This window comes from Heterodontus francisci, chromosome 10 (genome assembly GCF_036365525.1).
Source record: "Heterodontus francisci isolate sHetFra1 chromosome 10, sHetFra1.hap1, whole genome shotgun sequence".
NCBI classification, from domain to species: Eukaryota; Metazoa; Chordata; class Chondrichthyes; order Heterodontiformes; family Heterodontidae; genus Heterodontus; species Heterodontus francisci.
In genome coordinates, this window is record NC_090380.1 from 11,115,209 (window position 1) to 11,139,130 (window position 23,922).

Consider the following 23,922-nt stretch of genomic DNA (forward strand, 5'->3'; position numbering starts at 1 on the left):
AGAAGGATAAATATTGGCCAGGACACCCAGGGAGAACTCAACTGCTTTCCCTTGAAATAGTTACATAGAATTACATTGTATTACTTGGAATTTGCAGCACAGAAACAAGTCATTTGGCCCATCTAGCCCTTGTCAGTGTTTATTCTCCACATCAGCCTCCTCGCACCCTACTTCCTGCAACCTCATCAACATATCCTTCTAACCTTTTCTCCCTCATGTGTTTATCCAGCTTCCCCTTCAATGCATCTAAACTATTCTCCTCAACCACTTCCTGTGGTAATGAGTTCCACATTCTCACCATTCTCTGAGTAAAGTAGTTTCTTCTGAATTTCCTATTGGATTTATTAGTGATTATCTTATATTTATGACCCTTAGTTTCAGCCTGTGCACCAGTGGAAACATCTTCTCTGTGTCGACCCTATGAAATCCCATCATAATTTTAAAGACCTCTATTAGGTCACCCCTCAGTCTTCTCTTTACTCTTTCCTGCCCTTGCCTGTTTAATCTTTCCTGATAAGTATAACCTCACATTTCTGGTATCATCCTTTTAATTATTCTTTGCAACTTGTTCAGTGTCTCCATATCTTTTCTATAATGTGGAGATCATAACTTTGCAAATGTGGTCTAACCAAGGTTAACATATCCCTCCACAAATGAATCCCAGTCCTTGGTTTGTTTTCTTTTTAAAAATGGCCTTGTAATTTGTGTTGCTTCTTTTAATAATTTGTGAATCTGTATCCCCAGACTGCTTGCACCTTTATCCAAATTAGATTCCTATTTTACAAGCAGTATGTGCTTCCTTAATCTTCCAACAAACTTGTCCATATTGAAATTCATTTGTTTATTCTCTGAGTTTATTAACGTCTTCTTGTATTTTTTCACAATGTTTCTTTCAATGAATTACTTCCCCAAAATTGGGTAATCCAGAAATATCACTGTGGGATCTTTTACCTCCATCTGAGAGGGCAGACGGGGCCTTGACTTAATTTTTTGTCTGAAAGATGGCACCTCTGACAGTGTAGCACCCCTCAGTACTGGACTGGGAAGTGTCAGCCTATGTGTTCTAGACTCAGGAGTGGAACTTGAACCCATGACCTACAAGAGGGTGAATAGGTGCCACAACACCTGTTGGTATGATTGGTGGCAACTGTGTCAAGTTGATGGTTGATAAGCTGGCATGCCTTCTTTCATGCAATCTCACTTAAAAAATGTGACATACTGTGATATTCAGCCACCTGCAAGATGCAGTTTAAAACTGAAGAATCCATTCATTACTGAACCATTAATTCAACAGGCACTCACAGTTGAGTTTCAAGCAATGCGGGGAAATGATATGCAAAATGTTCATGTCCTTAAATTAATATTTTAATGAACCATCCACCTGATTGAAATGGACAATCACTGCCAAGTGCTTTGGAAGCACCTACCTCAAACACAATTGTGTTTGGTATAAAGTGGGCGGAGAGTTGTAATGATACTCTGTCCAATTTTACGATCTAGTCCATTTGATTTACAGCTCTAAATCAGGTGAACCTAATGGTAAAATCCAGGCCTTTGGTTTCAGAACTGATGGGATATATAATTAATCTGTAAAATTCATAGGGACAGGAGTAGGTCAGTCAGCTCCTCAAACCTGTTTCGTTATTCAGTTAGACCATGGCTGATTTGCTGATTACTGAATCTGATTCCACCATCTTTTCAGTGCAGTCCAGATCACAACTGGCTAGGTAAAAAAAACGCTTCCCCGTTGCCTGTGATGTGTTGCCAAATACTTTAAATCTGTTACTTCTAGTCATCGAGCCTTCTGTCACTGGAAAGTTTCTCCTTATTTACTCGATCAAAACCCTTCAAGATTTGGAACACATCCATCAAATCTCCCTTTAACATGCTCTGTTCTGTGCAGACCAAACTCAATTTCTCTCATCTATCCATGTAAATAAAGTCTTTCATCCCCGATACCATTCACTAGAATGTCTTCTGCACCCTCTCCAACATTTTGGCATTCTTCCTAAAGTATGGTGCCCAGAATTGAACACAATACTCCAGTTGAGGCCTATCCATTGTTTTATAAAGGTTTAGCACAGGGTTGTCCAACCTTTTTGTGTGGGGGTGGGGGGTGCTACATTACAATTTTTGTCTTACATCAGGGCCAGTGAGGCAATTTCGGAAAGATAAAGGCATTAAAATGTTATCTTACTATTAAACAAAACAACAACAAATGTGCATTTTTGTGAAGAAGCTTTAACTGAGAAGACTAATGTACTGAGTTACTTTCTGATCACTATGTTGGATACTGATTTAGTGAGATACCTGGCATTTCTTTGCTGTGCAAGTAGTCAATGTCTGACTGTACACTTTTATAGAGATGCAGAGTATTCTGGATAGATGTCCATCTGTCATGGGTAATCTTGATCACTCTCTCCCGCTTTCTTGCTCTCTCTGTCTCTCTCTCTCTGTCCCCCCTCTCTGTGCCCCCCGTGTCATCCTCACTCTCTGTGTCCCCCCTCTCTCCCCCTCTTTCTCTCTCTATCTCCCTCTCTCTATCCCCCCATCCCCTCCTCTCTCTCTGTCCCCCTCTCTCTGTCCTCCTCTCCCTCTTACTGTCCCCCTCTCTCACTCTCTGTTCCCCCTCTCTCTGCCCCCTCTCTCTTTCTGTCCTCGCTCTCTCTCTCTCTGTCTCTCTGTTCCCCTCTCTCTCTCTGTCCCCCTCTCTTTCTTTCTGTCCCTCTAAAAAAGCATCATGCTGAGTTTCACAGCTGACATCTGCTGACGTCAGGAACAGCAATTTTCAAACTTCGGACAGATTGGGTGTTCCATTTTAGTTTTAAAAGACGCCGGATCTTTATCGTTCTTTTTAGAAAGCCGGTCTGCAAGAAGAAGCCAAAGGGAAATTTCTCTGGACCCCTGGCGAGGATGAGGAATAGCCCCTGGTACAGTTTACACCTGAGGGCCACATGGAAACCTTTGGCGGGTCCACGGGCCATATGTTGGACCATTCTGGTTTAGTACAACCTCCTTGCTTTTGTACCCAAGGATCCCATATTTTTTTGACTTCTCAACTTGTCCTGCCACCTTCAAAGATTTGTGTACAAACACCCCCAGGTCTTTCTGTTCCTGCAACAAATTTAAAATTGTATAGTTTAATCATATTGCCTCTCTTCATTCTTCCTATCAAAATGAATCACTTCACACTTGTGTGCTTTAAATTGCATCTACCATATTTATGCCAATTTACGAGACTGTCCATGTCCTCCTGGGTCTGTTAATGTCCTCCTCATTGTTTACTTCATTTTGAGTTTTGTGTTATCTGCAAACTTTGAAATTATGCCCTGCATTCCCAAGCCAAGGTTATTAATATATGGTTCTGATACCGACCCTTGGGGATCACCATGGTATGGCGAGGCGAGAAGAGGTGAGGTGAGAGTGACTGCCCTTGACATCAAGGCAGTATTTGACTGGGTATGGCATCAAGGAGCCCTGGCAAAACTGGAGTCAATGGGAATAAGGGGGAAAACTCTCCACTGGTTGGAATCGCACCTAACGCAAAGGAAGATGGTTGTGGTTATTGGAGATCAATCATCTCAGCTCCAGGACATCGCTGCAGGACTTCCTCAGAGTAGTGTCCTAGGCCCAATCATCTTCAGCTGCTTCATCAATGACCTTCCTTCAATCATAAGGTCAGACGTGGGGACGTTCGCTGATGATTGCACAATGTTCAGTACCATTTGCGATTCCTCAGATACTGAAGCAGTCCATGTAGAAATGCAGCAAGACCTGGACAGTAGCCAGGCTTGGACTGATAAGTGGCAAGTAACATTCGCGCCACACAAGTGCCAGGCAATGACCATCTCCAACAAGAGAGAATCTAACCATCTTCCCCTTGACATTCAATGGCATTACCATCGCTGAATCCCCCACTATCAACATCCTAGGGGCTACCATTGATCACAAACTGAACTGGATTAGCCATATAAATAACATGGCTACAAGAGCAGATCAGAGGCTAGGAATCCTGTGGCGAGTAACTCACCTCCTGACTCCCCAAAGCCTGTCCATCATCTACAAGGCACAAGTCAGGAGTGTGATAGAATATTTTCCATGTGCCTAGATGTGTGCAGTTCCAAGAACACTCAAGAGGCTCGACACCATCCAGGACAAAGCAGCCTGCTTGATTGGCACTCCATTCACAAACATTCATTCCCTCCACCACTGACGCACAGTGGCAGCAGTGTGTACCATCTACAAGATGCACTGCAGCAACGCATCAAGGCAACTCAGACAACACCTTTCAAACCTGTGACCTGTCCTACCTAGAATGACAAGGGCAGAAAATGCATGGAAACACCACCACCTGCAATTTCCCCTCCAAGCCATGCACCATCCTGACTTGGAACTATATCGTCATTCCTTCACTGTCACTGGGTCAAAATCCTGAAACTCCCTTCCTAACAGCATTGTGGGTGCACCTACCCTACATGGACTGCAGCGGTTCAAGAAGGCAGCTCACCACCACCTTCTCAAGGGCAATTAGGGATGGGCAATAAACGCTGGCCTGGCCCAGCAATGTCTACATCCCATGAAAGGAATAAAAAAAAACTCCCTCCAATCTGAGAAACAACCATTTATCCTTACTCTCTGCTTTCTGTCCTTTAGCCAATTTTGTATCTTCGCTGCCACTGCTCCTTTAATCCTATGGACCTTAATTTTGCTAACAAGTCTATTATGTGGTACTTTATCAACTGCATTTTGAACGTTCATATACATGTCAACTGCAGTACCCTCATCAAACCTCTGTTACTTCCTCAAGGATCCTCAATCAAGTTAATCAAACACTATTTGCCTTTAACAAATCCATGCGGAATTCCATTTATTTGCCCACATTTTTTCAAGAGATTAATTAATTTTGTCCTGGATTATTATTTCTACCAGTTTTCCCACCACTGACATTGGGTTAACTGGCCTCTAGTTACTGTGTTTATCCCTCTCCCCTGTTTGAACAGGCCTGTCGCAATTACAATCCTCCAGTCCTCTGGCATCGCCCCCAAATCTAAGGAAGATTAAACAATTGTGGCCAGAGGCTCCACAATTTCCATCCTTATTTCCCTCAGTAATGTTGGATGCATCTCATGCACACTGGATGGCTTTTCTACTGTGAGGACTGCCAACCTCTTAAGTGCCTCCTCTTTCTTATTTTTATCCTATCCATTATTGCTACTGCCTCCACCTTGACTGCTACATTGGCAGCATTCTCCTCTCTTGCAAAAATAGATGGAAACCAGGCATTCAGTACCTCAGCCATACCTTCTGCCATAGAAGAATATCATATTTTTGGTGCCTAATTTATCACACCTTTCCATTTATAGAATCATAGAATTATAGAAAGTTTAAGGCACAGAAAGAGACCACTTGGTCCATCGCATCTGTGCCGACTGAAAAATGATCCATCCATTCTAATCCCACCTTCCAGCATTTGGTCTGTAGCCCTGCAGATTACGGCACTTGAGTTGCATATCCAGACTCCTTTTGAATCTTTAAACTTTAAATCTATGCTCCCTCGTCACTGACCTCTCTGCTCAGGTGAACAGACTCTTCACCTCCACTCTATCCAGGCCCCTCAAAATTTTATACATTTCAATCACATTTCCCCTCAGCCTTCTCTGTTCCAAGGAGAACAACACCAGCCTATCCAATCTTTCCTCATAGTTGCATTTTTCCAGCCCTGGCAACATCCTTGTAAATCTCCTCTGTACCCTCTCTAGTGCAATTACATCCTTTCTGCAGTGAAGTGACCAGAACTACACACTGTTATTCAAGTTGTGGTCTAACCAATGATTTATACAGTTCCAGCAGAATTTGACTCCGCTTGTCCTATTTGTATGTCTATAAAAGCCATTGGGGTTCCCTTTTATGTTACCAGTAATCTGTTCTCATACTCTCTCTTTGACCCTCTTATTCACTTTTTAGACCTCCTCTGTACTTTCTGTACTCAGCTTGGTTCACAACTGTAATATGAACCTTACAATTGTCTTACGCCTCCTTTTTGTTTCATTTTAATCTCTGTGAGGGGAGAAATTGGGCTCTGTGCTGCCCATTTTTGGTTCTATGTAGCCTCCTAACTCTCGGAAATGGGGTTTGATAGCAACACGCACACTTCCAATGGGAAATGCAGAGGACACCATCTTTGTAAAAGGGTTAACATGTACATACCTAACAACCACCGGCAGCATGCAGAGCAGGCAGGGGATAACATCAATCAGTGTGCAACGTTGATTTGAAGCCAGCACCATCCTCAACCAACACTCTGTCTTAAACCTTGCACAGCTGAACACAACATTAAATGGCATGAAGAACCCCGCACCGGCATTATTTAAAGGGATCATGAAGTACTTACGGGTTAGTTGCTGGATTATTTCCGCTGGCTGCTGGTCCAATTATATGCATTTTTTCAGCTTTCCTAAATTTGCTTAAAGTATGAATAATCTACAGGGAGTGATCTGACTGGTGATGAAGTACTTTTCTGTTCATTTAAAAGCTTTTACTGAAACAAGTTGCTTCCGGATATGGGTGACCTGGTCAGCCTGTTCAGCCATTGCTCTAAGTAGCACGAACTTTTCAAAAATAACCTCCTACCACTTATTGCAGCTACAAAGTAGCTCCACTTTAAGAGGTGCAGGCTGCCTTTACATAGCACTAGCCACTCTCCATATCAAGCTCCCCGCTGTTGATGTGTGCAGCCAATGTGCAGCATAGGTAGCCCTGGCTGCATGCAGCAATCATGCTAAACAGCAGGCGGCACCAATTTAACATGCTACTGCAACGCTGGTTCACCCTTACCTGGAGTATTGTGTCCAATTCTGGGCAGCACACTTCAGGAAGGATGTGAAGGCTTTAGAGAAGGTGCAGAAAATAGTCACAAGATTGGTTCCAAGAATAGGGGACATCGATTACGTGGATAGATTGGAGAAGCTGGGGTTGTTCTCCTTAGAGAAGAGAAGGTTAAGAGGAGATTTGATAGCGGTGTTCAAAACCATGAGGGGTTTGGACAGAGTAGATAGAATGAAACAGTTCCCATTGGTAGAACAGTCGAGAACCAGAGGACACTGATGTGAATGGCAAAAGAACCAATGGCAACATGAGGGAAAACTTTTTTTTTAACGCAGCAAGTGAATAGGATCTGGAATGCATTACCTGACAGTGTGGTAGGTGCAGATTCAATTAAGGCCTTCAAAAGGGAATTGGATAGCACCTGAGGAGAAGCAGTTTACAGGGCTTTGGGGAAAGGGTGGAAGAGTGGGACGAGCTAACTGAGTAACTCTTGCAGAGAGCCGCCATAGACATGATGGGACGAATGGCCTCCTTCTGTGCTCTAACCATTCCAATTCTACAATTCTGTCCTGGTGACCATTTCACTGCCAAATTAGTTTAAACCCTCCCCCACAGTACTACTGATCCATCCTGTGAGCACATTGGTCCCAACTCTGTTCAACTGCAACCCATCTACAATGAACAGGTCCCTCCTGCCCCAGAACTGGCCCCAATGCCCCAGGAATCTGAAGCCCTCCCTCCTGCACTATCTCTCCAGCCACATGTTCACATGTCTTGTCTACTATTCCAATATGCACAAGCACATGGTACTGGGATGAATCCAGAGATTACTACCTTCAAGGTCCTGATCTTTAATTTTTCCCAAGTTCCGAAAATGCTGGCTGCACGGCTTCAACTTTTTTCCTTCCTATATCATTGGTTCCCGCATGGACCATGATCTCTGGCTGTTACCCTTCCCTCCCCCACACCCCCTACCATCCCCTTCCTGCTGCAGAATGTCCTGCACCCTCTCAGCGATCTGCTTGATACTGATACCAGGGGGGCAACACCCAATGCAGGACTCATATCAATGGTTGCAGAAACACCTGCCTGTCCCTTTTACTATTGAATCCCTAATGACAATTGCATTTCTACACTTTGTCCTACCCCTCCCCCCCACCTCACTTTGTGCTGTCTTTTGCTTCACACTGCCTACAAAATGTCAGCTTACATAGACCATTTCCATTATAAACATGTACATTGGAATATAGAATGGAACACGTTACCACAAAAGTATGATGATACAGCAGGAAGGCTTATTTCAAATAGGAAATGCATGCAGACTAAGATTATATTATAGAAATGACAATACCACACGATTAAAATGTTTAAGAGCAATTGCACTTAATTCATTTCTATAACTGTTTCACTGTTCCCCATGTTTTGGGAGGTTTTTTTTTGAAACAGTGTATGTACAAGAAAAGAAAAAAATTGGACTCTGAAACACCCATAAATTAAGACAAAACAAAAATGTTTTTATTTAGTATTGCTGAAACTAAATAAAACCAGTGAGAGACTTAAGGTACAGTTAAACTACAAGATAACCGACAATTACAGTTCAGAGACCATTTTGAGTTCATAACAGACTCTCAATTAAGCTTGAGATAGTGTTAAGTTAAAAACAAAATATTGAGGCTTCACACAATTAAACTGCCTATATAATGTGATATTTTGCTTGAGTCGCTTTAAACAGGCTCCAGAAGCTGGCCGAGCGCGTATACCCTGAGGCACAGTGTGGCTTTCGTGCAGAGAGATCGACCATTGACATGCTGTTCTCCCTTCGTCAGATACAGGAGAAATACAGTGAACAACAGATGCCCCTCTACATTGCTTTCATTGATCTCACCAAAGCCTTTGACCTCGTCAGCAGACGTGGTCTCTTCAGACTACTAGAAAAGATCAGATGTCCACCAAAGCTACTAAGTATCATCATCTCATTCCATGACAATATGAAAGGCACAATTCAGCATAGCGGCATCTCATCAGACCCCTTTCCTATCCTGAGTGGCGTGAAACAGGGCTGTGTTCTCGCACCCACACTGTTTGGGATTTTCTTCTCCCTACTGCGTTCAAGTCTTCAGAAGAAGGAATTTTCCTCTACACAAGATCAGGGGGCAGGTTGTTCAACCTTGCCCATCTAAGAGCAAAGACCAAAGTACGGAAAGTCCTCATCAGGGAACTCCTCTTTGCTGACGATCCCCAGCTTATACACACTACTCAGTCAGCGGCGCTTGAGATGGCTTGGCCATGTGAGCCGCATGGAAGATGGCAGGATCCCCAAAGACACATTGTACAGCGTGCTCGCCACTGGTATCAGACCCACCGGCCGTCCATGTCTCCATTTTAAAGACGTCTGCAAACGCGACATGAAGTCCTGTGACATTGAGCACAAGTCGTGGGAGTCAGTTGCCAGTGTTCGCCAGAGCTGGCGGGCAGCCATAAAGGTGGGGCTAAAGTGTGGCGAGTCGAAGAGACTTAGCAGTTGGCAGGAAAAAAGACAGAAGCGCAAGGGGAGAGCCAACTGTGTAACAGCCCCGACAAACAATTTCTTCTGCAGCACCTGTGGAAGAGTCTGTCACTCTAATATTGGCCTTTATAGCCACTCCAGGTGCTGCTCCACAAACTACTGACCACCTCCAGGCACTTACCCATTGTCTCTCGAGATAAGGAGGCCAAAGACAAGACAATAATGTGATGTAAATATTGTTAAAGAGGATGTGCTCCAGACTGCATTTCCCCAAGATGTTGTCACCAAATCTGGTATTCAGTGTTGAAAATCGGTTTGAGAGTGCCACAGTCCTGGAGAATTGTTGCACTGCCTGTCTCTTCCTACGCTGCCGGATGGCCACCCATTTAGTATCCACAGAACTCTCTACAGCTGTGGGGTGATCACTTCCTGGAACATACACTCCAGGGGGTTCTAAGCCTCCCGCATGCCCTGCTGTGTCACCAGCTGCTTCTCAGGATCAAAGAACAAAGAACAAAGAACAGTACAGCACAGGAACAGGCCATTCGGCCCTCCAAGCCTGCGCCGATCTTGGTGCCTGCCGAAACTAACATCTTCTGCACCTCCGGGGCCCATATCCCTCTATTCCCTTCCTATTCATATATTTGTCAAGATATCTCTTAAACGTCGCTATCGTATCTGCTTCCACCACCTCCCCTGGCAGCAAGTTCCAGGCACTCACCACCCTCTGTGTAAAAACTTGCCTCGCACATCCCCTCTAGGCTTTGACCCTCGCACCATAAACCTGTGTCCCCTAGTAACTGACTCTGCCACCCTGGGAAAAAGTTTCTGACTATCCACTCTGTCCATGCCGCTCATAACTTTGTAAACCTCTATCATGTCGCCCCTCCACCTCCGTTGTTCCAGTGAAAACAATCCGGGTTTTTCCAACCTCTCCTCATAGCTAATGCCCTCCAGACCAGGCAACATCCTGGTAAACCTCCTCTGTACCCTCTCCAAAGCCTCCACGTCCTTCTGGTAGTGTGGCGACCAGAATTGCACGCAATATTCTAAGTGTGGCCTAACTAAAGTTCTGTACAGCTGCAACATGACTTGCCAATTTTTATACTCTATGCCCCGACCGATGAAGGCAAGCATGCCGTATGCCTTCTTGACTACGTTATCCACCTGCATTGCCACTTTCAGTGACCTGTGGAGTTGTATTCCCAGATCTCTCTGCCTGTCAATACTCCTAAGGGTTCTGCCATTTACTGTATACCTCCCACCTGCATTAGACCTTCCAAAATGCATTACCTCACATTTGTCCAGATTAAACTCTATCTGCCATTTCTCTGCCCAAGTCTCCAACCGGTCTATATCCTGCTGGATCTTCTGACAATCCTCATCATTATCCGCAACTCCACCAACCTTTGTGTCGTCCGCAAACTTACTAATCAGACCAGCTACATTTTCCTCCAAATCATTTATATATACTACAAACAGCAAAGGTCCCAGAACTGATCCCTGCGGAATACCACTAGTCACATCCCTCCATTCAGAAAAACACCCATCCACTGTTACCCTCTGTCTTCTATGACTGAGCCAGTTCTGTATCCATCTTGCCAGCTCACCTCTGATCCCATGTGACTTCATCTTTTGCACCAGTCTGCCATGCGAGACCTTGTCAAAGGCTTTACTAAAGTCCATATAGACAACAGCCACTGCCCTTCCCTCATCAATCGTCTTCGTCACTTCCTCAAAAAACTCAATCAAATTGGTAAGACACGACCTCCCCTTCACAAAACCATGCTGTCTCTCGCTAATAAGTTTGTTTGTTTCCAAATGGGAGTAAATCCTGTCCCGAAGAATCCTCTCTAATAGTTTCCCTACCACTGACGTAAGGCTCACCTGCCTATAATTTCCTGGATTATCCTTGCTACCCTTCTTAAACAAAGGAACAACATTGGCTATTCTCCAGTCCTCTGGGACCTCACCTGTAGCCATTTAGGATGCAAAGATTGCTGTCAAGGCCCCAGCAATTTCTTCCCTTGCCTCCCTCAGTATTCTAGGGTAGATTCCATCAGGCACTGGGGACTTATCTACCTTAATGCTTTGCAAGACACCCAACACCTCCTCCTTTTTGATAATGAGATGACTGAGACTATCTGCGCTCCCTTCCTAGGCTCATCATCCACCAAGTCCTTCTCCTTGGTGAATACTGATGCAAAGTACTCATTTAGCACCTCACCCATTTCCTCTGGCTCCACGCATAGATTCCCATCTCTGTCCTTGAGTGGGCCAACCCTTTCCCTGCTACCCTCTTGCTCTTTATATATGTATAAAAAGCCTTGGGATTTTCCTTAATCCTGTTTGCCAAATACTTTTCATGATCCCTTTTAGCCCTCCTAAATCCTTGCTTAAGTTCCTTCCTACTGTCTTTATATTCCTCAAGTGCTTCATCTGTTCCTGGCCTTCCAGCCCTTACAAATGCTTCCTTTTTCTTTTTGACTAGGCTCACAATATCCCGTGTTATCCAAGCTTCCCGAAACTTGCCCAACTTGTCTTTCTTCCTCACAGGAACATGCTGGTCCTGGATTCTAATCAGCTGACGTTTGAAAGACTCCCACATGTCAGATGTTGATTTACCCTCAAACAGCCGCCCCCAATCTAAATTCTTCAGTTCCTGCCTAATATTGTTATAATTAGCCTTCCCCCAATTTAGCACCTTCACCCGAGGACTACTCTTATCCTTATCCACAAGTATCTTAAAACTTATGGAATTATGGTCACTGCTCCCGAAATGCTCCCCCCACTGAAACTTCGACCACATGGCCGGGTTCATTCCCCAATACCAGGTCCAGAATGGCCCCATCCCTAGTTGGACTATCTACATACTGTTTCAAGAAGCCCTCCTGGATGCTCCTCACAAATTCTGCCCCATCCAAGCCCCTAGCACTAAGTGAGTCCCAGTCAATATTGGGGAAGTTAAAATCACCCACCACTACAACCCTGTTACCTTTACATCTTTCCAAAATCTGTCTACATATCTGCTCCTCTACCTCCCGCTGGCTGTTGGGAGGCCTGTAGTAAACCCCCAACATCATGACTGCACCCTTCCTGTTCCTGAGCTCCACCCATATTGCCTCGCTGCATGACTTCTCTGAGGTGTCCTCCCGCAGTACAGCTGTGATATTCTCCTTAACCAGTAATGCAACTCTCCCAACGCTTTTATATCCCCCTCTCTCCCTCCTGAAGCATCTAAATCCCAGAACGTTAAGCTGCCACTCCTGCCCTTCCCTCAACCAAGTCTCTGTAATAGCAACAACATCATATTTCCAAGTACTAATCCAAGCTCTAAGTTCATCTGCCTTACCTGTTATACTTCTCGCGTTGAAACAAATGCACTTCAGACCACCAGTCCCGCTGTGCTCAGCAACACCTCCCTGCCTGCTCTTCCTCTTAGTCCTACTGGCCTTATTTACTATGTCCTCCTCATTTACTTTACTAGCTGTCCTACTGCTCTGGTTCCCACCCCCCTGCCACACTAGTTTAAACCCTCCCGAGTGACGCTAGCAAACCTTGCAGCCAGGATATTAGTGCCCTTCCAGTTTAGATGCAACCCGTCCTTCTTGTACAGGTCCCATCTGTCCCTGAAGAGAGCCCAATGGTCCAGATATCTGAAACACTCTCTTCTACACCAGCTGCTCAGCCACGTGTTTAGCTGCACTATCTTCCTATTTCTAGCCTCACTGGCACGTGGCACAGGGAATAATCTAGAGATTACAATCCTAGAGGTCCTGTTTTTTAACTTACTACCTAACTCCGTAAACTCGCCCTGCAGAACCTCATCACTCTTCCTGCCTATGTCATTGGTACCGATGTGTATCACAACCTCTGGCTGTTCACCCTCCCCCTTCATAATGCCCCCTGTCCGTTCAGAGACATCCTTGACCCTGGCACCAGGGAGGCAACATACCATCCTGGAGTCTCTTTCACGTCCACAGAAGCGCCTATCTGTGCCCCTGACTATAGAGTCCCCTATAACTATTGCTCTTCTGCGCTTTGTCCCTCCCTGCTGAACAACAGTGCCAACCGTGGTGTCACTGCTCTGGCTGCTGCTGTTTTCCCCTGATAGACCATCTCCCCCAACAGTATTCAAAACGGTATACTTGTTAGAGTGGGGGATAGCCACAGGGGATTCCTGCACTGACTGCCTGCCCCTTCGAGCGGTCACCCATCTATCTGCCTGCACTTTGGGTGTAATCACTTCTCTAAAACTCCTGTCTATGACGCTTTCCGCCACCTGCATGCTCCTAAGTGCATCCAGTTGCCGCTCCAACCGATCCATGCGGTCTGTGAGGAGCTGCAACTGGGTGCACTTCCTGCAGATGTAGTCGCCCGGAACGCTGGAAGCGTCACGGACTTCCCACATCTCACAGGTGAAGCACTTCACCCCTCTAACTGACATTTCTGTCACTAATTAGTTAATTGATATAAAATAAATAAATACTTATTAAATCCTTACTAAATTATGATACACTTCACTATGTGGTCCCTAGTGCTAGATTTCTACAATAAATATTAAATGCTGTCTAAATACAGTAATCTCCTCCCTCTGGTTTAGTTACTCTACTTATTAATTAGTTAATGAGTGTTTTAATCAATTTTTATCAGTTTTATTTTTAGTCAGAAACAATAGCTTGAATTTGAGCAATGGAGGCACTTCCTGCACACATCGTTATCTCGGACATGTGAGGCTTCCTGGAGTTCCTACATGACACAGGAATTACAGGCAACAGTTTTCAGCTGTCCCATCATTTTGCTTAAAAGTCTATCTACTTATTTATGTATACCAGACTTTTTACTGTTACAACAATTCGAATCCCTTTAATGTTAGCATTCTCTGCTTCGTTAATTTTAATTTATCCCAACAGACAGAATTTATTATTCTGAATATTTCATTGCGCTTAAAAAACACTTGGATATGTACCTGACATGCTATAACCTACAGGGCTATGGACCAAGCACTGGAAGGTGGGATTTGACTGGATAGCTCTTTCTTTGGGGTACAGACACAAAGGGCGGAATGGCTTCCTTCTTTCCATGTTTCTATTTATATATTGACCTGCATCCTGTTGTCCCTTGGTTTAAATTAATGAGTACCTCCTTTCCCCTCGGCACCGAATTCCCACTTTCACCAAATTCTCACCCCTACTCTGTTTAGCAGGTTCACCTAACTCTCACTCAGCTATGTGCTCACAGTTCCTAATACCCTTGCCTAACAAAATCTATCAATTCTACAGAGCAATTCCTAGTTATCTGTGAGAGGATGTATAAGAGACCAGAGTTGGAGGATCGCAGACATCTCGGAAGCTGTTAGGGCTGGAGGAGGTTCCAGCAATAGAGAAGGATGAAGCCATGGAGGGGTTTGAAAACAAGCATGAGAATTGTTATATCAAGTTGGTTATTTCAATATTTTAATAAGGCTGTATTCCTCAGATTTTATCTCTTCTATCTTTAACATGGCAGCTAAAGGGAGGTGGGAATTGCTGGAACTGCTTGTGGGTCAAGAAAGCAGGAGTGCAACCCCCTCCCCCCCACCCCACCGGCCTCCCAATCGAACCTGTTTCCCTCTCTGCATCCTCCCCCCCCCCCAACATTGGATCCCCCCGCATGCTCACCGATCCCCTCCCTCAATCACCAAACCCCCTGATCAATGACCGTCCCCTAGGATCAGACACCCTCCGCAATCAGACACCCTCTATCATGATCCCACCCCTCTGACCCTCAACCAATGCCCCTCATCTGTATCTAATCATGCGATCTACCCAACCCTCCAAATAATGCTGTAATTAACCTCCCTCGCAATATGTACCCTGAAGAGCAGAAACTTACCTGTTCTTGTGACCTCTTCTGTAGTGTTTCCCCAACACCACCACCCCCCGCCCCCTACTGCCCCCCCACCAAACGAGGAGACAAACCCATCAATCAGGCTGGCTTCTGGGCGGCAAACCTGCTAAAAATAACACGCTCGCAAAACTCCTTGACAGCCCAACCAGAACTCCTGACCCTTGAAAATATCAAATCCTTTGATTCTATAACAGGTCCTGAAGGATGAGGAGGTTAGTGCACCATAGTTATAGATTGTCATTTGTGACGTTTATCATGACTGTTTCAGTACAGTGGCAGGGCAGAAACCTGATTGGATGGGTCTAAACATGCAGTTGTTGGAAAGATGGACATGGCTACTAGAGGCCACAATATGTTTCAGAAATTTGGAGAGGAAAAGGGAGTTTGAAGATGGGACAATTGTTTACAAGGACCGACTAAGATAACAATCATTGCAAATATTTTCAAATCGATCCTTCTGTAATACTGGTGACAAAAGCAAAAACTAATTGTGCATTTAATTTAATGAAAATTACAATCTAAGAAAGTAGGCTAAAACTTACAGTGACAGTTTTAGAACACCAAATTTATGTTTCTTCAGTCCTACCTTATGCCTGTACAATTTGGATCACTGAGAATCCAGTTCAAATAGATCCAAAAGAAAAACAGATTGTGCAATAATTGATAATTGAGTGAATAATTCAAACATTTTTAAAGCATACAAACAAACCCTGCAAAAAGAAAATATTGAAAAAAGCTTCTGTGATATATATTTGCAGAGTTTGCTCCCACTAGCTTATGCTCTTAATACATAATCTTGCAAACCTAGTAACCACCTTAGAATCAACAATCTTCAAAAAGAGCTTTTGAGAACTCAAGCCACAAAAGGAGCCTTGGTGGGGATTTGGACAGGCTAAGTGAGTGAGCAAGAACATGGCAGATGGAATGTAATGTGAATAAGTGGGAAGTGATCCACTTTGGTAGAAAAAACAGAAGGACAGAGTATTTATTAAATGGTGCAAGATTGGGAAGTATTGAGGTCCAAAGGGGGACCCGGATGTCCTTGTTCATGAGTTAATAAAAGTTAGTATGCAGGTGTAGCGAGCAATTAAGAAGGCAAACGGTATGTTGGCCTTCATTGCGAGGGGATTTGAGTACAGGAGTAAAGACATCTTGCGGCAATTGTACGAAGGCTTGGTAAAGCTGCACCTCGAGTATTGTGTACAGTTTTAGTCTCCTTATCGAAGGAAGGATATACTTGCTATAGAGGGAGTGCAACGGAGGTTCACCAGACTGATCCCTGGGATGGCAGGATTGTCTTATGAGGAGAGATTGAGGAAACAGGGCCTGTATTCTCTAGAGTTTCAAAGAATGAGAGGTGATCTCATTGAAACTTACAAAATTATTACAGGGCATGACAGGGTGGATGTGGATAGGATGTTTCCCTGGGCTGCTGAGTCTAGAACCAGGGGAGGCGGTGGCGTAGTGGTATTGTCACTGGACTAGTAACCCAGAGACCCAGGGTATTTCTCTGGGGACATGGGTTCAAATCCCACCACAGCAGAAGGTGGAATTTGAATTCAATGAATAAATCTGGAATTAAAAAGCTGGTCTAATGATGGCCATGAAACCATTGTCGATTGTTGTAAAAACCCATCTGGTTCACTAATGTCCTTTAGGGAAGGAAATCTGCTGTCCTTACCTGGTCTGGCCTACCTGTGACTCCAGACCCACAGCAATGTGGTTAACTCTTACATGCCCTCTGAAATGGCCTAGCAAGCCACTCAGTTGTACCTAACCGCAACAAAGTCAATAAAAAGGAATGAAACCGGACAGATCACCCGGCATCGACCTAAGCATTGGAAACGACAATGGCAAACCTAGCCCTGTCAACCCTGCAAACTCCTCCTTACTAACATCTGGGGGCTTGTGTCAAAGTTGGGAGAGCTGTCCCACAGACTAGTCAAGCAACAGCCTGACATAGTCATACTCAGGGAATCATACCTGACAGACATTGTCCCAGACACTGCCATCATCATCCCAGGGTATGTCCTGTCCCACCGGCTGGACAGACCTAGCAGAGGTGGTGGCACAGTGGTATACAGTCGGGAGGGAGTTGCCCTGGGAGTCCTCAATATTGACTCTGGACCCCATGAAGTCTCATGGCATCAGGTGAAACATGGACAAGGAAACCTCCTGCTGATTACCACCTACCGGCCTCCCTCAGCTGATGAGTCAGTATTGCTCCATGTTGAACACTACCTGGAGGAAGCACTGAGGGTGGCAAGAGCACAGAATGTACTCTGGGTGGGGGACTTCAATGTCCATCACCAAGACTGGCTCGGTAGCACCACTACTGACTGAGCTGGCCGAGTCCTAAAGGACATATCTGCTAGACTGGGTATGCGGCAGGTGGTGAGAGAACCGACAACAGGGGAAAACATACTTGACCTCGTCCTTACCAATCTGCCTGCCGCAGATGCATCCGTCCATGACAGTATTGGTAGGAGTGACCACCGCACAGTCGTTGTGGAGACGAAGTCCCGCCTTAACATTGAGGATACCCTCCTTCGTGTTGTGTGGCACTACCACCGTACTAAATGGGATAGATTTAGAACAGATCTAGCAATGCAAAACTGGGCATCCATGAGGTGCTGCGGGCCATCAGCAGCAGCAGAATTGTACTCAACCACAACCTGTAACCTCATGGCCCTGCATATCCCCCACTCTACCATTATCATCAAGCCAGAAGACCAACCCTGGTTCAATGAAGAGTGCAGGAGGGCATGCCAGGAGCAGCACCAGGCATACCTCAAAATGAGGTGTCAACCCTGGTGAAGCTACAACACAGGACTATCTGTGTGCCAAACTGCATAAGCAGCATGTGATAGACAGAGCTAAGCGATCCCATAACCAAAGGATCAGATCTAAGCTCTGCAGTCCTGCCACATCCAGCTGTGAATGGTGGTGGACAATTAAACAACTAACTGGAGGAGGTGGCTCCACAAATATCCCCATCCTCAATGATGGGGGAGCCCAGCACATCAGTGAGAAAGATAAGGCAGAAGCATTTGCAACAATCTTCAGCCAGAAGTGCCGAGTTGATGATCCATCTCGGCCTCCTCCTGAAGTCCCCAGCATCACAGATGCCAGACTTCAGCCAATTCGATTCACTCCGCATGATGTCAAGAAACGACTGAAGGCACTGGATACTGCAAAGGCTATAGGCCCTGACAATATTCTGTCAATAGTACTGAAGCTACTAAGTATCATCACCTCATTTCATGACAATATGAAAGGCACAATTCAACATGGTGGCTCCTCATCAGAGCCCTTTCCTATCCTGAGTGGTGTGAAACAGGGCTGTGTTCTCGCACCCACACTTTTTGGGATTTTCTTCTCCCTGCTGCTTTCACATGCGTTCAAATCCTCTGAAGAAGGAATTTTCCTCCACACAAGATCAGGGGGCAGGTTGTTCAACCTTGCCCGTCTAAGAGCGAAGTCCAAAGTACGGAAAGTCCTCATCAGAGAACTCCTCTTTGCTGACGATGCTGCTTTAACATCTCACACTGAAGAATGCCTGCAGAGTCTCATCGACAGGTTTGCGTCTGCCTGCAATGAATTTGGCCTAACCATCAGCCTCAAGAAAACGAACATCATGGGGCAGGATGTCAGAAATGCTCCATCCATCAATATTGGCGACCACGCTCTGGAAGTGGTTCAAGAGTTCACCTACCTAGGCTCAACTATCACCAGTAACCTGTCTCTAGATGCAGAAATCAACAAGCGCATGGGTAAGGCTTCCACTGCTATGTCCAGACTGGCCAAGAGAGTGTGGGAAAATGGCGCACTGACACGGAACACAAAAGTCCGAGTGTATCAGGCCTGTGTCCTCAGTACCTTGCTCTACGGCAGCGAGGCCTGGACAACGTATGCCAGCCAAGAGCGACGTCTCAATTCATTCCATCTTCGCTGCCTTCGGAGAATAATTGGCATCAGGTGGCAGGACTATATCTCCAACACAGAAGTCCTTGAAGCGGCCAACACCCCCAGCTTATACACACTACTGAGTCAGCGGCGCTTGAGATGGCTTGGCCATGTGAGCCGCATGGAAGATGGCAGGATCCCCAAAGACACATTGTACAGCGAGCTCGCCACTGGTATCAGACCCACCGGCCGTCCATGTCTCCGTTATAAAGACGTCTGCAAACGCGACATGAAATCGTGTGACATTGATCACAAGTCGTGGGAGTCAGTTGCCAGCATTCGCCAGAGCTGGCGGGCAGCCATAAAGACAGGGCTAAATTGTGGCGAGTCGAAGAGACTTAGTAGTTGGCAGGAAAAAAGACAGAGGCGCAAGGGGAGAGCCAACTGTGCAACAGCCCCAACAAACAAATTTCTCTGCAGCACCTGTGGAAGAGCCTGTCACTCCAGAATTGGCCTTTATAGCCACTCCAGGCGCTGCTTCACAAACCACTGACCACCTCCAGGCGCGTATCCATTGTCTCTCGAGATAAGGAGGCCCAAAAGAAAGAAAGAAGTACTGAAGACCTGTGCTCCAGAACATACCGTGCCCCTAGCCAAGCTGTTCCAGTACAGCTACAACACTGGCATCTACCCTGCAACGTGGAAAATTGCCCAGGTATGTCCTGTACACAAAAATCAGGACAAGTCTAACCCAGCCAATTACCGCTCCATCAGCCTACTCTCAATCATCAGTAAAGTGATGGAAAGTGTCATCAACAGTGCCATCAAGCGGCACTTGCTTAGCAATAACCTGCTCAGTGATGCACAGTTTGGGTTCCGCCAGGGCCACTCAGCTCCTGACCTCATTACAGCCTTGGTTCAAACATGGACAAAAGAGCTGAACCCAAGAGGTGAGGTGAGAGTGACTACCCTTGACATCAAGGCAGCATTTGACCGAGTATGGCATCAAGGAGCCTAGCAAAACTGAGGTCAATGGGAATCGGGGGAAAACCCTCCGCTGGCTGGAGTCATACCTAGCGCAAAGGAAGATGGTTGTGGTTGTTGGAGGTCAATCATCTCAACTCCAGGACATCACTGCAGAAGTTCTTCAGGGTAGTGTCCTAGGCCCAACCATCTTCAGCTGTTTCATCAATGACCTTCCTTCAATCATAAGGTCAGAAGTGGGGATGTTCGCTGATGATTGCACAATGTTAAGCACCATTCGCGACTCCTCAGATACTGAAGCAGTCCGTGTAGAAATACAGCAAGACCTGGACAATATCCAGGCTTGGGCTGATAAGTGGCAAGTAACATTCGTGCCACACAAGTGCCAGGCAATGACCATCTCCAACAAGACAGAATCTAACTATCTCCCCTTGACATTCAATGGCATTACCATCGCTGAATCCCCCACTATCAACATCCTAGGGGCTACCATTGACCAGAAACTGAACTGGATTAGCCACATAAATACTGTGGCTACAAGAGCAGGTCAGAGGCTGGGAATCCTGTGGTGAGTAACTCACCTCCTGACTCCCCAAAGCCTGTCCACCATCTACAAGGCACAAGTCAGGAATGTGATGGAATACTCTCCACTTGCCTGGATGGGTGCAGCTCCAAGAACACTCAAGAAGGTCGACACCATCCAGGACAAAGCAGCCCACTTGATTGGCACCCCATCTACAAACATTCACTCCCTTCACCACCGACACACAGTGGCAGCAGTGTGTACCATCTACAAGATGCACTGCAGCAACGCACCAAGGCTCTTTCAACAGCACCTTCCAAACCTGCGACCTCTACCACCTAGAAGGACAAGGGCAGCAAATGCATGGGAACACCACCACCTGCAAGTTCCCCTCCAAGTCACACACCATCCTGACTTGGAACTATATCGCCGTTCCTTCACTGTTGCTGGGACAAAATTCTGGAACCCCCTTCCGAACAGCACTGTGGGTGTACCTACCCCACATGGTCTGCAGCGGTTCAAGAAGGCAGCTCACCACCACCTTCTCAAGGGCCATGAGGGATGGGCAATAATTGCTGGCCTGGCCAGTGATGCCCACATCCCATGAATGAATATAAAAAAAAACATAGTCTCAGAATAAGGGGCAGACAATTTAAGACTGAGATGAGGAGGGATTTCTTCACTCAGGGTTGGTGAATCTGTGGAATTCTCTACCCCAGAGGGCTGTGGAGGTTCAACCATTGAGCATGTTCAAGACAGAAATCGATAGATTTCTGGATACTAATGGCACCAAGGGATATGGGGGTAGTGGGGAAAAAATGGCACAGAGGTGGATGATCAGCCATGATCTGTTTGAATGGCAGAGCAGGCTTGATGGGCCGAATGGCCTACTCCAGTTCCTATTTCCTATAATTCTATGATCCTAAATGGGCATCAGAAGCTTTGGGACTCTCCACTGTGAGCACAAGTATATGAATAGAAGTTGTGTAAAGAAATGTTTGTCTTACCCCGTGTTTGTAACTGTGGTACGTCAGGCTTGATTTTGTCAAAATAAACAGGTATTGCTTGCAATTGATTGAAAATATTCTTTTCCATCGTGATTGTTTGAAAAGGACTTCTTTCAGTAAAGGCTGTTCCATTTGACTGCCCCAGGAGAAAAAACAAAAATGGTGATTACTTAAAGATTGATCTTCAAATCTGCTCTAAAATCTGTATTTCATCCCTCTTGTGCACATACTGAATAGTAATACATTAATGAAACCAAGGTTAACTAAACATTTCAAACACTCTCGTGTTATTTTGATGTAACATGGTGTTCAGTGCGTGAATGCACTGTAATTCATGCCACTGAGGCATTTAGTCTAGGAAGGTTCAAGTTCAATGAATATGTGATAATTGGAGGGTGGCAAATGCTATTCCCTTGTTCAAGAAAGGGAATGGGGATAACCCTGGGAATTATAGACCAGTCAGTCTTACGTCGGTGGTGGGCAAATTATTGGAGAGGATTCTGAGAGACAGGATTTATGATTATTTGGAAAAGCATAGTTTTATTAGAGACAGTCAGCATGGCTTTGTGAAGGGCAGGTCATGCCTCACAAGCCTTATTGAATTCTTTGAGGATGTGACAAAACACATTTATGAAGGAAGAGCAGTGGATGTGGTGTATATGGATTTTAGCAAGGCGTTTGATAGGGTTCCCCATGGTAGGCTCATTCAGAAAGTAAGGAGGCATGGGATACAGGGAAATTTGGCTGTCTGGATACAGAATTGGCTGGCCCATAGAAGACAGAGGGTGGTAGTAGATGGAAAGTATTCAGCCTGGAGCTTGGTGACCAGTGGTGTTCCGCAGGGATCTGTTCTGGGACCTCTGCTCTTTGTGATTTTTATAAATGACTTGGATGAGGAAGTGGAAGGCTGGGTTAGTAAGTTTGCCGATGACACGAAGGTTGCTGGAGTTGTGGATGGTGTGGAGGGCTGTTGCAGGTTGCAACGGGACATTGACAGGATGCAGAGCTGGGCTGAGAAGTGCAGATGGAGTTCAACCTGGAAGAGTGTGAAGTGATTAATTTTGGAAGGTCGAATTTGAATGCAGAATACAGGCTTAAAGACAGGATTCTGGGAAGTGTGCAGGAACAGAGGGATCTTGGGGTCCACGTCCATAGATCCCTCAAAGTTGCCACCCAAGTTGATAGGGTTGTTAAGAAGGCGTATGGGGTGTTGGCTTTCATTAACAGGGGGATTGAGTTTAAGAGCCGCGAGGTTATGCTGCAGCTCTATAAAGCCCTGGTTAGACCACACTTGGAATATTGTGTTCAGTTCTGGGCGCCTCATTATAGGAAGGATGTGGAAGCTTTCGAGAGGGTGCAGAGGAGATTTACCAGGATGCTGCCTGGACTGGAGGGCATGGCTTATGAAGAAAGGTTGAGGCAGCTAGGGCTTTTCTCATTGGAGCAAAGAAGGATGAGAGGTGACTTGAAAGAGTTGTACAAGATGATGAGAGGCATAGATAGAGTGGATAGCCAGAGACTTTTTCCCAGGGCGGAAAGGGCTATCACCAGGGGGCATAATTTTAAGGTGATTGGAGGAAGGTTTAGGGGAGATGTCAGAGGTAGGTTCTTTCCACAGAGAGTGATGGGTGCGTGGAATGCACTGCCAGCGGTGGTAGTAGAAGCAGATACATTAGGGACATTTAAGCAACTCATGGACAGGTACATGGATGATAGTAGAATGAAGGGTATGTAGGTAGTTTGATCTTAGAGTAGGTTAAAGGGTCGGCACAACATCGTGGGCCGAAGGGCCTGTACAGGGCTTCACTGTACTATGTTCTATGTTCACTGTTCACCACCACTTACAGAGAGTGAGTGAGCAGCTGATTCACTGTCAGCTCTCCACCAGGTACAGAGAGTGAGTGAGCAGCTGATCCACTGTCATCTCACCATCAGTTACAGAGAGTGAGTGAGCAGCTGATCCACTGTCATTTCTCCACCGGTTACAGAGAGTGTGAGAGCAGCTGATCCACTGTCAGCTCTCCACCAGTTACGGAGAGTGTGTGTGCAGCTGATCCACTGTCAGCTCTCCACCAGTTGCAGAGAGTGAGTGAGCAGCTGATCCACTGTCAGCTCTCCACCAGTTACAGAGAGTGAGTGAGCAGCTGATCCACTGTCAGCTCTCCACCAGTTACGGAGAGTGTGTGTGCAGCTGATCCACTGTCTCCTCTCCACCAGTTACAGAGAGTGAGTGAGCAGCTGATCCACTGTCAGCTCTCCACCAGTTACAGAGAGTGAGTGAG

The 23,922-nt window shown here is 45.7% G+C and overlaps 1 protein-coding gene across 1 annotated transcript in view; it reads right to left on the reverse strand.

The window, feature by feature from the left end:
* LOC137374289 (cytoplasmic tyrosine-protein kinase BMX-like) overlaps positions 1 to 21,839 on the reverse strand; it is a 170,834-nt gene extending 148,995 nt beyond the window's left edge. Inside the window, exon 1 of the mRNA XM_068040099.1 lies at positions 21,641 to 21,839. Within this exon, the coding sequence (XP_067896200.1) occupies positions 21,641 to 21,772 (132 nt within the window). The 5' untranslated portion in view covers positions 21,773 to 21,839. The remainder of the gene's footprint in view (positions 1 to 21,640) is intronic.
* Between the last annotated feature and the right edge of the window lie 2,083 nt (positions 21,840 to 23,922).